Source organism: Myotis yumanensis, unplaced genomic scaffold, assembly GCF_028538775.1.
Source record: "Myotis yumanensis isolate MYYU_CA2020_CCGP unplaced genomic scaffold, mMyoYum1.0.hap1 SCAF_3, whole genome shotgun sequence".
Lineage (NCBI taxonomy): Eukaryota > Metazoa > Chordata > Mammalia > Chiroptera > Vespertilionidae > Myotis > Myotis yumanensis.
The window spans coordinates 109,912,837-109,929,740 of NW_027223754.1; the positions used below are offsets into that span (position 1 = coordinate 109,912,837).

General features: G+C 43.9%; 1 protein-coding gene across 2 annotated transcripts; it reads left to right on the forward strand.

Moving 5' to 3' along the window:
• The first annotated feature begins 4,982 nt into the window (after positions 1-4,982).
• On the forward strand, positions 4,983-16,807 carry GJB6 (gap junction protein beta 6). Of its 2 annotated transcripts, none has more exons than XM_070407522.1 (2): positions 4,983-5,073; positions 15,319-16,807. In XM_070407522.1, exon 2 carries the CDS (start codon positions 15,334-15,336, stop codon positions 16,117-16,119), a length of 786 nt encoding a protein of 261 aa, XP_070263623.1. In that variant the 5' UTR covers positions 4,983-5,073; positions 15,319-15,333; the 3' UTR covers positions 16,120-16,807. The 2 variants fall into 2 exon arrangements, with proteins under 2 accessions (XP_070263623.1, XP_070263624.1); XM_070407523.1 differs by lacking the exon at positions 4,983-5,073 and adding an exon at positions 5,710-5,764.
• The last annotated feature ends 97 nt before the right edge of the window (positions 16,808-16,904 follow it).

Here is a 16,904-nt window from a genome sequence, read left to right on the forward strand (position 1 = left end):
AAGGGAGTGCCCACCAGCATGGCTCAGTGGTTGAGCATTGACCTATGAACCAAGAGGTCATGATGCGATTCCTGATCAGGGCTGTAGGCTTGATCCCCAGTATGGGATGTGCAGGAGGCAGCCAATCAATGATTTTATCTCATCATTGATGTTTCTATCTCTCTTTCCCTCTCCCTTCAACTCTGAAGTCAATAAAAATATTTTTTTTTTTAAAAAGAGGGACCTCTGTATCTAACCCAACTGTGTCTTTAAGAAGGAAGTGAGAGGAGGAGGAGGAGGAAGTTGTGCTAGTAGATGGCCTTTGGACTCGAGCTGCAACATAAACTCTTCCCTGGATATCCAACCTGATGGCTAACCCTGCAGATTTTGGATGGGCCAACCATAGCAGAAATAGAAAATGGCCAATTAGAGACAATTCCTTAAAATGTCTCTCTCTCTCTTTCTCTCTCTCTCTCTCTCTCTCTCTCTCTCTCTCTCTCTCTCTCTCCCTTTCCCCTCTACTGGCTCTGTTTCTCTGGATACTCTATACCCAACCATCAGCTGCACCATCACTCTCTGCCTCTTTTCTGGGCTAGCCTTCCCCCTCTTCATTCTCCTCTTTTCTCTCCCATTACTGGCTCCCATTCCTCTTTTCTGTAAGGTTCACTGTTTAGACTCCCACCTTCTCTCCCACCATGTCCTTCTTAGAGAACTCACTCTCTCAATCAGCAACTGTGTACTGACTTGACACCTCTTGAAGTTGATTGGTTTTCTCTGTCAATTATACAGAAGCAGGGGTGTGGCTTGTTCATAGGGTGGTGGTCCTAGGTGGGGGGAGGGACAAAGATAAGTAAGGTATGAGTTCTGTCCTGAAATGTCTTAACCAATTAAGAAAATAATTGCAGGCAAGGTAAAGCAATTATGTATACAACTATAACAGGGGGCGAGGGAGAACGGACTTGCAGAGTAGGAAAGCGGGGACCAGGGTGAGCAGAAGAAGGAAAGACCCTCTAGGAGCACTTGGAAAGAAGCAAGGACCAGGGAAGGATCGTGGACAAGCAAGTCCATGACAGGGGGAAATGATTCTGAGCACAGCTGGGAAAAGTGCAGGACCTGGACAACACTGAGTAGACAGGAATGAGGGGTAAATCCAGTCAGACACAAGACTGGACTCCCAGATTGAGAGTTCAATAGACATACAGTCACATTCCACCTATGACATTTTGCTAACATCCCATGGTCAGGGTTTCCAAACATCACTCAAGTCAGCTTCCTTGACCAACATCTCTCTTTGACAGTAGACAAGAAATGTGATTCTCTTCTAGATCATTCGGGACCAAAACCAAATGTCTGACTCAGCTTTTCTTCTCCTCAGTGGTGACTGTGTCATTGGTGTTTCTCAGGATCGGAAAGCCTCTTGGTCCAACCCATATCTAGACAGCACCTGGCTGAGGGTCATTCAGCCTTTAGTAGACTCTTCCCCTGATAGAAACTCACTGCTTGTTCTGTCTGCAGTTGTGTCTTCTGTAGAGATATTACATTAATACTCAAAAAGTTAAAAGTTGGAAAAGTAGGGGGGTGTAAGTGGCTCAATAGCTGCCAGCTCATACTAGGTGGGACCTGGCAGCTTAGAAAGGAGGGAAGAAGCAGATCCCTCACTGAGACACCAAACTTCTATTGATGGCACCCAAAATGACAATGGCTGTTAGGCAGTCACATCACACTAACTCACAATGAATGTGGATTCATTAAAATTGCCAGATTCGAGTCACCTAAGGGTGTTGTTCTCCCTCTCCTCATTTCACAGCCAGTCTAAATTCCTCTTCCTGACTGATAGTCTCCCCACTCTGGCCCTGCCTGACCACTCTGTCCATCTAGTCCCCAAAGCAAGCCCGGTTTCAGCCAGGCCAGCCCGTCTCCCCTGTCATGTGAATGAACTTTGAAAACCTCATGATTAATGAAAGAAGCCAGACTACAAAAGGCCACATATGTATGACCCTGTTTATAAAAATATGCAGAATAGGCAAATCCATAGAGGCAGAAAGCAGAATAGTAGTCAGGGGCTGGGAAACGGAGAGTGACTGCTTAATGGGTACTGGGTTTCCTTTTGGGGTGATGAAAATGTTCTAGAACTAAATAGTAGTAATGGCTACACAACTGTGAATATACCAAATAACTCTGTACAGTGTACAATTTAAAATGGTTAAATAGGTGAGCTTACCAGTATGTTATATGTATTTTTTACTATCATTAAAAATCAGAAAGCAAAGAACATCCATAATTAACATGTTTCTAAGTATGGTTCTCAGACCACCCATATCAGCAATACTCAAGATACTACTTAATAAAAATGACAGTTCCTGGGCTCCCCCGAGGAAGACCCACGAAACTCAATTCCCAGCAACCTGTGCCGTGTTGTGTTAGCCTTTCAAAGCACCTCACCTGACCTTTTCACACAGATTTGAAAATCAAACTGGAAAACTTAAGACAGGAACTGTTTCCTTCATTTGCCCAGCCTAACATAAGCCTGCTCAATCCAGGCTTTTTTGTTGAGCAGAGACAAAATGTTCATCTTTACTTAAGGGGAGCACATGGTTCTCTCTCTTTCCACATGGCCAGGACTATGTTGGTTACAAGGAAGTGTCCCTGTGCTGTGTTTGCAACTCAACTGTTGGTCACTCTGTGAGAGTGTGTCACTGCTAATGGGAGAGGGGTGGAGTCTCCTTCATTCTTTATGTAAAGGCACGGAGAATTTATAGATTTCCAAAAGGAAATCTTATCATCATTCCTTCAAACCTCCTGGTATGGCAACAGGAAATCCACACTTCACACATTTTGTGCTGATTAAATGTATGGACTCAGAAATCATCCTTCAGATGCATAGGGAGGATACCAATCAAAATAATTTTAGGTCACCAATCAGAACCAGGTCAGCAAAAGTCTTGTTTTTGGAATTATGTGATGCTGTAAGTGGACAGTAGGGTTATAATAATCTCCTGAAAGTTTTTCATGTTTGGCACACAAAGTCAACAAAGCAGTCAACAGTCTAGATGCCTTTGGATGTCATTAGCATAAAATGTTTAATTAACTTTTCAGTTTTCATATGAAGATCTCAGCATATCAGTAACTCTCACATAGTCCATATTTAATTTCTGCTGCAACAGGACCATCTGATGAGAAGTGAACACTGAATAATGGGACTAAATGTTAAGAAATGTGTGATAAAATAAAAAGCCAGCACCATGGGGCTAGTATTTATAACCTGAACAGGAAAAGAGATATTTTTGCAATTTTTAGATAGTTCCTTTTTTGGACAGCTGAGCAAATGCAACATATTCTCTGTGGCTACTTTGGTTCAAAGTTCTTTACTGAACTGGTCCTACAACAATTGCCATTGGTCCCGAATGCCAGTGCTCAAGACAGGGTTGTATGGCACCAGCTGTAGGCATGAAAACATGGGCAGTCCTGCTTCAGGAGCAAAAGTTGTTTCTAGGATTATCTGTTATGCTGGCTGGGTTTTGCCAATCAATATGCAACTACTCATGAGCATCACCTACTATGTGCAAAGCATTTTACCTGGTGCTGTGGGAATGCAAAGAAAGGCTTCAACTGTTTATAATCCCCAGATAAGTATATAGTCTGCTTTTAAAATGCTCTTATTTTACTATGCAAGCAGATATGCCTGGCTGGAGTGTCTGTTTGGGAGGAGTAATGGCGAGAAGACAGGGAAGATGCTATATTGTGGCTGGGGAGCGGGGCGGGGGGGGGAGGGGAGGGTGCAGAAGAGAACCAGTCAACCTTGACGTCTGGCCAAACATTCAAGGCACAGGACACATTAGGCAGTAAGTCTGTCAAATGAAAAAGCCTAAAGCAGGTATTTGTGTCTCTCCACCCCTACCTGCAAGACCATTGCAGGTGCCACCTGAAAGTGTTCTGAACTGACCTGACTCAGGGTAGTTGGCTGAGAACCTATTCTCTAATAAAACACTTCAGAAGGTGGGTCTTTATGAAGTCTGGGTTTTTCTTTCACGACCTTAAAGAGACATCTTAAGAACCACCACTAAACCTGTTGCATGAGAGAATATGACCTAACAAGTAGCATATGGTTTAGGTGAGGACATTTTAAATTACCAACCAATTCTGTGGGAGAGGCAAGTTACACATCTCTTGTCAGGATGGCTCTGAATCTGTCAAGCCCGGTACCTAAATAGCTTCCCACATTTCCACCCCACCAGCCCCTGCACCAGCCCCTCTGCCCACCCTAGGCACCAGAGCCCTGTCTATAAAAGGGCCAGGGTCTCCACGTGGTGGCTGATGGCGCTGAGGGAGGCCCACTCTGCTTTCCCTAGGATGGCTTCAAAGGATGGAGGTAACCCATACAAATAATCCCTTTAACTCCTCTAAGTGGCCATTAACTGAGAGAAAAACAGTCACTGTGCTTCCAGGCTGCTCTCTAGGAGAGGGCCTTGTGAGAGTCGCGGTGGTCTGCAAGAGGGTGGCAATGTACAGAAAACAAGGACGATGTTGTCCTGGCAAAACACAGCCTGCCCTTGATCCTGATCCCAAAGGGGCCTGGGTTGGAAGCCTCGCCACAGGCAGTGGGCCCACTCCCCTAAGCCCTCTCCCCAGGGCATCCGGGTTCTGGGTGAGCAGCCACCCTGCGGGAGACACGGGCCACCTCACCCCAGGGACCAGGCCTGGCTGACCCTCTGTCTCGCGCCCCCTAGGGAGGACCTGTCCTACAACCCCTGCTCCCCGACGGAGGGGAAAGCGAGGGTCCTGCCCTCCCCGTGCACTCGGCTCCCCGAAACGGAGGAGCCCGTCCAGTGCCCCGCGCACCCCCCAAACAGTCCTCACTCCCTGCACCGCCAGGGAGGCCTGTCCTGCGCCCCGAGCCCGCCCGGGGCGGGCCCGTGCTGGCCACCGCACGCTCGCCTCTCCGTGCGCCCGGGAGCGTCAGGGCAGAGGCGGGGTGGGGCGCGGTTAAAAGGCGCCGAGGTGGGGGCCCTGCTGACTGCGGCTGCAGACACCGCCGGCCGCCCGCTCGCCCTGCCGCAGCGAGGGCGCCGCTGCGTGCGCAGAGCCCCCAAACAGGTAAGCGGGGCTGGGTGCGGGGTGACCGCGGAGTAGCAGCGCCCCCGCCCCCTCCTCCCGAGAAGCCCAGAGGGGTGTCGGCAGCCTGTTGCCCTCCTTTTCCTGTCGCCCTGGCTGGCGACCACTCCAGGCGGGCCCTGTGGCCTCCAAGTGGGTGCCCGCGCGTTGCCCAGGGAGACCTTATCAGCCCGGATCCGCATCCTGCGTCCCCTGCGAGCCCGAGGAAGCAGGACGGACTGGTTTGGCTTTTACTCCAGATAGTCCCCCTTGGCCTGCACAACAGGTTTATGAATGCATCACACCGTGTATCTGAGGGCCGGCTGGGGACCGGTGCCCCTTTCCCCGATTCCTTGATGCGTTTGGGCTTGTCTTCGTGTTCACGGGTAACTGACAAAGTCCCATTCGGATCTGGGGGACAGGAAAGCCAGGAAGCTCGTGGCGAGACCTTAAGTCCCAGGTAGAACTGACCCGTATGACTGTGTGATGTGCGCCCAGAAACTTGTGAACAGCAGATGACAATAATACAATTACCGGACAGCAGTAATTGTCATTGGTGACACCTTTCAGTTAAAAGGTGGAGGCACCGGAAGGTACTTCCTGTCAGGGGAAGAACAGTCAGTCCAGTGCCACTGTCATTGCTGCCTTTTTGACTGGGCGGCCCCCCTTCCTGGAGAGCAGGACCTCTGCCCAGGTGAGTGTGGTGGGAATGCAGCTTTGGACCAGGAGGGGCTGGGGACCTGCGGCCCCTGCAGGGACCTTCCGTGTCCCCTGGGTGGAACCTCACTGTGCATTTAATGCTTGCTTGAATTTAAGCACACACCATTGTTCTCTTCCTCGGTGGAATTTATGCCATACAAGTGTCTTCTTGCCTCTGTTCTAGCAGATCTAACTAGTGTTCTAGAAGGAAATGTCCTGCCCCAGTGCAGCTTCCTTAGAATACAGGATGCTGCTCAGAACTGCCCGAGTGGAGAGCTTTGTCTGTTGTTTGGATTTGGCTGCCACTTTGGGGATGTTGTTTGAGCTATGCCAAGGAGAGCAGAGGGGGCTATGGAGCCAGAATATCAACACTCCAGCCTGTCACATAACTGGGGGGTTGTCCAAAACTCAGAAGACCCTCATCCACCCAACTGCTTCGCTGGTGGTTTTATTATAAAACAAAATCTGCTCCAAGAGTGTTCTCTTTTTCTTACATTCTTTTTTCTGCTGGATTATAAAAGCATTAGGGAGGAGCACAACTATAGAAGGTGACAGGAAAATTCTAACTTGCAAATCCTCACTCACCATGCAGCTTTGACACAGTCTGATCAGTCCAGGAGCTGTGAGTGGTTTGTACTCATTAGCAAAAATGTTAAGTAGAATAAAATTGTGGAAGATTAATAGTCTACCCAAGCTTCTTGGTCCATGAGGGCATGACCCCTCCCATGGCAGCATTGTCACATGTGAAGGTTTCTGTTTTACTTGTTTGATTCATTAGAATGGATGGGTCCCCGAATGCTCTTTTTTGTTTTATTCCCAGGGTCACTTTACTCTGTTTGGACTTAAATGTTTGGAAAGCAGACAGGTTTACTTGAATGAACAGAGACTGCTTAATAGAAAATTTTTTTAACTCTTTGAGTTCTTAAATGAATTAAGAAATACATGTAATTCTATGAACTGTTCATTTTTATATTTAGACCCCAAAGACAGAAAAACATTTTCATTTTTATTGAATTAATTTTGAAGAAGTATATAAATCCTAAATCCATTGTGTCACTGGCCATTAGTTTGAAAGGACAGTTGATGAAGTTTTGAGTCATTAAACTTAAAAACCATCTATCAGCTTGTCCACTTGGCAGATTTAAAATTTCAAGAGACAAAATATAGATTCTTCTAGATTAAGAAAAGAGTTTGAGATTTTTTTTAGACTACATACTAATTTTGAGGGAGGGAGAAGGGAGCATATCCAATTCTCAAACTCCTTTTACTCTTTTTTTTTTTAATGTTCAGGGAATGAACTTGAGGTTTTGGTTTGGTGGTAGTATCATTATTATTTTGGTAGGAAAAAGAAACTACACTAAAGATCTTATTTTTATTATTTTGTTGAGAATTTGAACTACAGAACATCAGTAAATTGGTAGTATCCAGACTTTCCTCATAACAATTCTGGGGATAAAGAAAAACTACCCACAAATGTCATGTGGTAGACATGTGGGAGGAGTTAAAGGAATATGGCCACATCAACTATTTTTTCCTCACCTACATCCAGAAGCTGCACAAAGATTTATACTCATGTCGTTACATTGCTTCTAGGCAATCACATGATGTAGAAGAAGAAAACTTGAGCTCCAAGAAGGGAACCTTGCCCTGGTTCTCCTTGGGTGATAGTCTGGGAGGCCTGGGAGTCAGGCTCAGCTGTGTCATCACTGCCTTTATCAATTCAAACTTCTCAACTCTCCAAACTAAGGTGGAAATAGTGAGAAACGTGTTCTATTCTAAGTCTATCCAATATTTGCTGAATGACTTGAAAATGTCATCCAAAGAGGATAGAACTATCCAAAAAGATCCTTTGCACCTCATGGTGTGTGCTGAGGTTAACACTGTGTTCAGGGCTTTAGTTTTGATTCTGTCAGTGAAACTAAAGTGCCATTATTAAGCAAACTAGTTACGATTAAATTCTTAAATAAGAAATTTAGAAACAATCAAGAAATTCCATTACTGAAGCAGAATGCTATAGATTAAAATTCTTTGAATTGTAAAAAGGAAGAATAGTCTGTCTTCATAATACCGTGTGTATCTTCAGAAGTAAGGTCAATGATTTACTTTTTTCAGAGGTAAATATTTGGGACTGGAGCTTTAGTACTGAGAATGCACTGTGGATGATTAGATATACCACAAACCTGAATACAATCCACCTTTGTATGTCTGAGTGGGACCACATTCTCATACATTGAAGACCATAGAAGCTAAGCATATCCATTCTTTTCTTAAAAGAGAGCCAGAAAGGGGCCAGTTAAACCTCTCTGGATTACAGAGAGAGGGTTAATATTTTACTTTTTCCTGAAAAAGCTGCTCCCAGTGGCTTCCGCCAGCCTGCCTGAAGCCTAAAAGGCAAGAGGTATTTTGTTCATTGGTACCAATGGGAAAGGGTTCCAATGAGTGTAGATAGTTTGGAAAGCAGTTCTCAAAAAGTACTGGTCCTTCAAATGTCCTCTGACCACACTGTTTATGACAGCTCACCCCAGGTTATGTGTTTACAGGGGAGAGGCTGAGAGCCAGTAGTTCCTCTCCTCCCCCAGTCAGGGTGCGCCTCACCCATCGAGGAGTCAGATCAGCAGGGGCAAGTGCAACCAGGGCCTCCTTTCAAATCTGCTGAATCTTCTGCCTTCTCTCAGTCCCCTGGGAGTGGGCAGAGTGTCATGGGAGTAGCCAGGCCTTACCCGTGACTGCAGCATTGTCTCAGAAAGTTTGGAGCAGGCCATACCCCTGGTCTTCCTCCTAATACTTGTGAAAGGAGCTCTCCTCCTGCTCTTAGCGTTCACTGGGAGTATGGTGTGCAGGACAGATGCCCTGGCTTCTTGGGAAGCCCTTCAGCAACAATAGGGACTAAACAAAAGAATGGAAAGGGCAGCTTTCTCTGTAGGAAACGCTGGTGCATGTTCACTGAGTGCTCTTCCTGGGGAACAAGGCGGGCAGCGGAGTGATGGAGGCTGTGGAGAACAGCTCTTCCTTTCCAGTAATTTCCATCATGTGATAGGTAATAGTAGGGCCTTGGTTGATCCTGTAGGAAGGTACTACCAATTAGGTGATTTGTTTTAGCCCAGTTAATTGTCTTGAGTGACCAGGAGGTTAGACACACATACGTGGGTTTACTCACTCACTTTTTTTAGTGCTCTAGGCATCTCATTTTTTTCCTTCCTTTAAAAGTGCAGGTAAATTGCTGATTCAAACTCAAAAAGAGTTGTATAATAGGTTATTTTCTGTTCAGCTTTGCTACTTTGAGAGCGTGTGATTTGGGGACCAGAGAAGTAAAAAAGAAATAAAGCTATTGCTGTCACTATTGCTCCTGTTTTTTAAGGAGAAGCCCCAAGGAGTGGAAATCAAGGATCCTGCTTCTAGAAAGTAGGACCATATTCTTGTGAGGAAATTGTGACCTCCTGACCTCAGCCCCTGGCCTTAGCCTTTCCAAATTTATTAGACAGCTTGATTGGTTTGCTTCCTAGTAGGGCAGGTAATAGGTGACACCAGGTGTGCCATTCATGGTTCAGGCAGGTGATAGAGAATTCAGACACAAATAGCCTTTTCTTTTTTATAACTGCAGGGGAGTTTAAATTCTGTGCACTTTGGAGGTCTTGAGAAAATGTGAACTTTTCTTTGGTAAATCCAAGATTTGCTGATTGGGTACTTAACTAACCAAACCTCAGGGGGAAGTGTTTCCTAGTTAATTAGAGAAGATCTCATTTTATAAACAAACAGGACTGACCTCCTAGGGGAACATCTGTTGTAAAATATGTTGAAACATCAAGATATATGTTTCTACACTTCCCACCACCCATCACATCCTGAAAGACTTCCAGAATAGAACAGCAAAAACTAGGAAAATGTGTTATAATAACTTTCATGGGAGACTAAAAATTAATTGTACAATCTGTGTTGTCTAAAATTAGTCTTTTTAAATCAAAGTTTAATTTAATGTGGACATTGACTATCTCTTGGGCCATGAGATAAGTGGTATGTAAAAGCAGGATTTAATTGTAGAACCTGAGATCACCCCTCCCAAGTGAGCCCACTGCATTACCCCAGCCATGCTTACACAGCCTCTGATTGAATGTTTTAAGGAAAAGAAGCCACAGCTTCAAAGAGTTTGTGTCTAAAGAGTTGTACCTATTTCATTTTTCTCAGCATTTTCTTTTAAAAAAAATCCTATCTCTTGACTATTGTAAATAATGATGCAATGAACATAGGAGGGCATATATCTTTTCAAATTGGATTTCTTCAGATAAATACTTTGAAGTGGAATTGCTGGGTCATAAGGTAATTCTATTTTTATTTTTTGGTTAATCCTCACTTGGGGATATTTTTTTCCATTGATTTTTAGAGAAAGTGGAAAGTGGGGAGAGAGAAAGAGAGATTGATGTGAGAGAGACACATTGATCAGTTGCCTCCTGTATATGTCCTGACCCAGGCCAGAATCGGGCCTGCAACCCAGGTACATGCCCTTCACTGGGAATCGAACCTGCACCCTTTGGTCTGTGGGCTGATGCTCTAACCACTGAGAAAAATGACCAAGGTAAGGTATTTCTATTTTTAATTTACAAGAGCCAAGGTATAGAAAGAACCTAAGTGTCTATTGACAGATGAATGAATAAAGAAGATATATATGTGTGTGTGTGTGTGTATATATATATATATATATATATATATATATATATTTCATTTTTTCTCAGTCATAAAAAAATGAAATCTTACCATTTGCAACAACATGGATGTACCTAGAGGATATTTATGCTAAGTAAAGTCAGACAAAGAAAGACAACTATCATATGATTTCATTTACATATGGAATCTAAAGAACAAAATAAATGAACAAACAAGATGGAAATAGATTCATAGATACAGAGATCAGACTGATGGTTGCCAGAGTGGGGAGCGGTTGAGGGGGCAAGTGAAATAGGTGAAGGGGAATAAGAGGTAACCAACTTCCAGTTATAAAATAAATGTCATAAGGTTGTAAAGTACAGCATAAGGAATATAGTCAATAATATTTTAATAACTATGTATGATGCCAGATGGGTACTAGACTAAAAAGTGAGAGGATCACTTTTTAAATTATATAAATGTCTAACCACTATGCTGTCCACCTGAAACTAATATGAAATAATATTGAATGTCAACTGTAATTGAAAAAGAAAAAAAAAATCCTGGCTTTCTGTTCATTCTATCTTGGATTCAATTCTTAGTCCTAGATCCTCTGTTGCCTTGTGACTGAGAGCTGTCTTCCAGCTAAACTGCTCTAGCTCCCCTCAGTGTCCCCTCCTGAGAGAGTTTTTCCAGGCTCTGCCACCTGGCCACACTCCAGCAGGTCATCAGCCTGCCAGTGTCTTTCTTTTCTTTTTCTTTTTCGAGTACAAAACACTTTTCTTCAGTCAACAAGCAGCTTCTGGAACATACTATGAATCTCGTTGTCAAAAAGCGCTATGTTGGAAGAATCCACCACCATAACAAACTTCACCTTAGAGTTGGTCACGTAGCCATATACCTTGTAGTCCTCTGTGGGGCACAGCAGGCCCAGGTAGAGCTCCCTTTGGTCCACCAGGGCCTTCCCCATTGCAGAGATCTTCTCATCCACCACGTCCAGGGATGTGAGTACCATGTAGTGGAACTTCAGCTCGTTCTCTGTAGGGACACTCCTTGGCTATCACCACCATGCACGCCGCCATCTTGGGAGGTTCCCTGCCAGTGTCTTTCTTGATGTGATATGAACAAACACAACACTTCAGGTGTGGGCTGCCAGAGAGCAGGCATGCTAATCTCCTCCTCTAGCCTAACCTTGAGTTTTTCCTAGGAAGCCTTATTGTATGGCATGAATATCCTGCTTATAAGGATATTCCTTCTGAGGGATAAAATATTCCTTAAATAAAAAGTTAGGGTGTAGTTATTAAATGGACCATGGAAAGACAGTTAACTTGCTGATGGCATGAGAGGTGTCTGAAAAACATCATTTTGGCACTAAGATATGTCTGTGCCATTGCCATCATCGTGGTGACTGTTAGCAAACTCATGGCAGGTGGGGATCAGCCTAGGAAGAATACTGACTGCAGTTCAAGAAAGTCTAAGATGGGTTGACAGAAGGACTTTGATGACTCCCTCCGCCCCTAAAAGAGTGTGAAAAAATTGTATGGGGGAGTTTTCTGAGGAGAGGGCCTTTCACTTTCAGAAGACTCTCAAAGTGTTCATTACTCATCACTTTATTTTCAAGGAGATTGCTGACCAACTTTTTAGTCTTGTGTGGTAACATGGAAGACATCTGTTTGAATTGTATCAAAAGTTTCTGCAAGAAGTCCTTTTCTCCCAGGACATTAAATCTGGGAGCTAAGAGGGAGTGAGGCTCATTGTTGCGGTGGCACGAGTCCTTCACCACAACTGTTGGTGTGGTGGTACCTTCTGGGAAGGGAAGGCCATCATCAGCCTGGTTACAAGGAAGAACAAGTGAGCACCTTTTATGAAAGTTATGATTCTCTTTTAGAAGAGGGTCTTTCTGGAGAAACCAAGATGGCAGCATAGGTAACACCTGAAATTGCTGCCTCGTGCAACCACTTCAAAAATACAACTAAAAGACAAAACAGACATCATCCAGAACCACAGGAAGGCTGGCTGAGTGGAAATTCTACAACTAGAAGGAAAGAGAAAAGCACACTGGGACTCAGAGGAGGTGCGGAAGTAAAGTGCAGAGGTACGGAGGCGCGAGGAAAGGGCTGGCAACTGAGGACGTGATTGTCTTTTTCAATCGGGAGGGAGACACAAGTTCCCGATGGCTCTGAACTCCAGTTCCAGGCGAGTCTCTGGGAACCCAGACTCATACGGGGAGAAACTGGACTGTCTGGCATTGGTCAGAACTTGAGGGCGGCTTTCTCTCAGAGGTGCTTGCAGTGATTACCGCAGGACCCTGAGACGCGGGGCCTCTTAGGGCAGGGCTGAGGATCAGCCATAGCTGTTTGCTCCACTCTGTTGATTCCCTGAGACCCCACCCCACCCAAGCTGTGCTCTGAGGTTTTTGCATATGAATGACCTGGCCCTTTGCAATCTAAAATTACCTAACAAACTGCAGCTGGGTTAGAGAGACCCAGAACATCCAAAAGAAGGCCCAAGGTCCCACAACAGCTTGCATTGCTTCACAGCTGGACCTCATCGGGGCACCTCCAAACCCCAAAAAAGAAGAGGAATCTGCAGATCTCTCCATAGCTCCTGCTGGGTAGCCTCAGGCAGAGACTAAATTAGCACCTCCTTAGAGATCCAAGAGCCAGTGTACCCAGTGGTCAGAGTGGGACCATCCAGATTACAACTCCTCAGAGCCATAAGGGACACACTCAGGGGGCAGACTCAGTAAGCACCAAAGCCCCACTGAAGCAAATCTTGCCCCAGAAGGGTATCTCCAGCACAGAAGTTCTCCCACTGCAGACACAGCTGATTCTCACAGCCAACTGGCCTGGAGGTCAATTCCTCCCAGTGATACCTACAACAATCAAGGCTTAACTACAACAAGACTGTGCACACAGCCCACAAGGGGGTGCACCAAGAGTGTTCACCTCAGGTAATTGGGGAGGCTGAGCCACTGGGCCCTATAGGACACCTAGCACATAAAACCACTCTATCAACACAGGGAAGCAGCCAAAACGCAGAGACAAAGAAACAGGTGACAAATGACAGAAACGGAGGAAAGCAAACTACTGGATATAGAGTTCAAAACCACAGTTATAAGATTTTTCAAGAATTTTCTAGAAACCGCTGATAAATTTAGTGAGACCCTCGATAAATCTAGTGAGACCCTCGAGGATATGAAAAAAAGACCAACTAGAAATTAAGCATACACTGACTGAAATAAAGAATATTATACAGAGATCCAACAGCAGACTAGAGGATTGCAAAAATCAAGTCAAAGATTTGAAATATGAAAAAGCAAAAAACACCCAACCGGAAAATCAAAAAGAAAAAAGAATCCAAAAATATGAAGATAGTGTAAGGAGCCTCTGGGACAACTTCAAGCATACCAACATCCAAATTATGGGGGTGCCAGAAGGAACAGAGAGAGTGAGAGAGAGAGAGCAAGATATTGAAAACCTATTTGAAGAAATAATGACAGAAAACTTCCCCTACCTGGTGAAAGAAATAGACTTACAAGTCCAGGAAGCGCAGAGAACCCCAAACAAAAGGAATCCAAAGAGGACCACACCAAGACACATCATAATTAAAATGCCAAGAGCAAAAGACAAAGAGAGAATCTTAAAAGCAGCAAGAGAAAGAAAGTCAGTTACCTACAAGGGAGTACCCATACAACTGTCAGCTGATTTCTCAATAGAAACTATGCAGGCCAGAAGGGAGTGGCAAGAAATATTCAAAGTGATGAATAGCAAGAACCTACAACCAAGATTACTTTACCCAGAAAAGCTATCATTCAGAATTGAAGGTCAGGTAAAGAGCTTCACAGATGAGAAAAAGCTAAAGGAGTTCATCACCACCAAACCAGTATTATATGAAATGCTGAAAGGTATCCTTTAAGAAGAGGAAGAAGAAGAAAAAGGTAAAGATACAAATTATGAACAACAAATACATATCTATCAACAAGTGAATCTAAAAATCAAGTGAATAAATAATCTGATGAACAGAATAAACTGGTGAATATAATAGAATCAGGGGCATAGAAAGGGAGTGGACTGACAGTTCTCGGGGGGAAAGGGGTGTGGGGGGTGCGGGAAGAGACTGGAAAAAATCGTACACCTGTGGATGAGGACAGTGGGGGTGGGGGGTAAGGGCAGAGGGTGGGGTGGGAACCGGGTGGAGGGGAGCTATGGGGGGAAAAAAGAGGAACAACTGTAATAATCTGAACAATAAAGATTCAATTTTTTAAAAAAAGAAAAAAGAAGAGAGTCTTTCTATAGGTATGGTATTAGGTTTTCTAGGAGCCCACAATGATGGCAGAATGATATTCAGGATAGAAATAAATACAAATATATTGTGTAAATAAACCAGTAAGTATTTATTTTCTTACTTTCCCTTCTTAGTTTGTAGGGTAAACCAGATTATTTCATTCCAATGCATAATTTTTTTTCTTGGATAAACCATTTAATCACTAAAACCTTCTATGGACCCTCTGTGCTCTCTGGGCAATTAGAAACACAGTGATTTCATGGGAACTGGAGAAGGAATTTGAATTACCTGAGTTCCTGTATTCATGTTAAACAGTGACCTATTATATAACCTGAAGTCAATTGAATGGAGATGATATTAAATCCCCTCAAAAGTTATCTCTGGTAAAAACAAAAAAAACAAAAACAAAAAAACGACAACAACAACAACAAACAAACAAACAAAAACCTTTGAATGTCTTTAGACTGGGGATTCCTCCCCAGAAAACCTCCTACCAGCAGTTTAGGGGTTGAAATTATAGCTATCACAACACACTTTAAGCAAAAATTGCTTCAGTCTGTATAATATTACTACTATTGTATACATTCAAAGGAACTTTCTGCTAATTTCCTTTTGTCTGTTTAGGAATAAACCAATACAATGGATTGGGGTACCCTGCACACTTTCATCGGGGGTGTGAACAAACACTCCACCAGCATCGGGAAGGTGTGGATCACCGTCATCTTCATCTTCCGTGTCATGACCCTCGTGGTGGCCGCTCAGGAAGTGTGGGGAGATGAACAGGAAGACTTTGTGTGCAACACTCTGCAGCCAGGATGCAGAAACGTGTGCTATGACCACTTCTTCCCCGTGTCCCACATCCGGCTGTGGGCCCTGCAGCTCATCTTCGTCTCCACCCCTGCCCTGCTTGTGGCCATGCACGTTGCCTACTACCGGCAGGAGGCCGCCCGCAAATTCAGACGAGGAGAGAAGAGAAATGAATTCAAAGACTTGGAAGACATTAAAAAGCAGAAGGTTCGGATCGAGGGAGCCCTGTGGTGGACGTACACCAGCAGCATATTTTTCCGAATCATCTTCGAAGCCTCCTTTATGTATGTGTTTTACTTCCTATACAATGGGTACCACCTGCCCTGGGTGCTGAAATGTGGGGTTGATCCTTGCCCCAATCTGGTTGACTGCTTCATCTCCAGACCTACGGAGAAAACCGTGTTCACCATTTTTATGATCTCTGCCTCGGTGATTTGCATGCTACTCAATGTGGCCGAGTTGTGCTACCTGCTGCTGAAAGTGTGTTTCAGGAAATCAAAAAGAGCCCAGACACAAAGAAACCACCCCAGTCATGCCCTAAAGGAGAGTAAGCAAAATGAAATGAATGAGCTGATTTCAGATAGTGGTCAAAATGCAACCACTGGTTTTCCAAGTTAGACATTTCAAAGTGCAATGTAGCCAGCTCCTAACAAAACTGGTGTCTTCTCCTAAGGACCCTCTCTCTAGGCTAGAGACTTTGTGTTTATAAATGGCTTTCATAATACATAGGTACTTGAGTTAATGTTTTATAGAATAATTGTGCCATTAATATGCAACATGATCACATATGTGGTCCATCTCTGAAAACTAAGACAGGTTGACAATCATACCTTGAAGCTTCTTTCACATGTCTGTTTTAAGTGGACCATCTGACATAGTGGGTATTTCCTGAAACTTTAAGATTGTAACTTTTGTTGATAATGTTAATCTAGAAATGGATACTTTTATTAGTAAAAGATATTTTTATAGGATTAAGTGTTTTAGTACTGACTTTGAATTTATATATTTTTATAATGACTAGTCTTCTTTACCTGGAAAAACATATGATGCTAGTTTTAGAATTATACTTTAAGTATTTAAATTTTTAACTTACTGTATCTTGTTGTGAATCATATTTTGCATTGTCTACCGACAAGTTTATAAACTAGCATGATGCTCTGGAAAGTGTTCATTGTACAATATATTTTTACGGCTTTGTGAATGTAGACAGAGCTGTATGGAGGTCGGAAGCTTTTTAAAACTAGTCCATTTGCAGTAGTTGTGAACAGCTCCCCTCAATAAAGATGAACCCCACTGCTTAAGCGTTCCTATGCATTCTCGGTTTCTGTTCTGTTCGGGGTGCCATGATGTCATCCCCAGTGGTATGATGAATGGGTTGGGGCACTCTTGCTGGGGTAGCTGCT

Excerpts from the sequence above, each read along its gene's own strand:
- GJB6 (XM_070407522.1), top strand. The coding sequence starts at position 15,334 with ATGGATTGGGGTACCCTGCACACTTTCATCGGGGGTGTGAACAAACAC.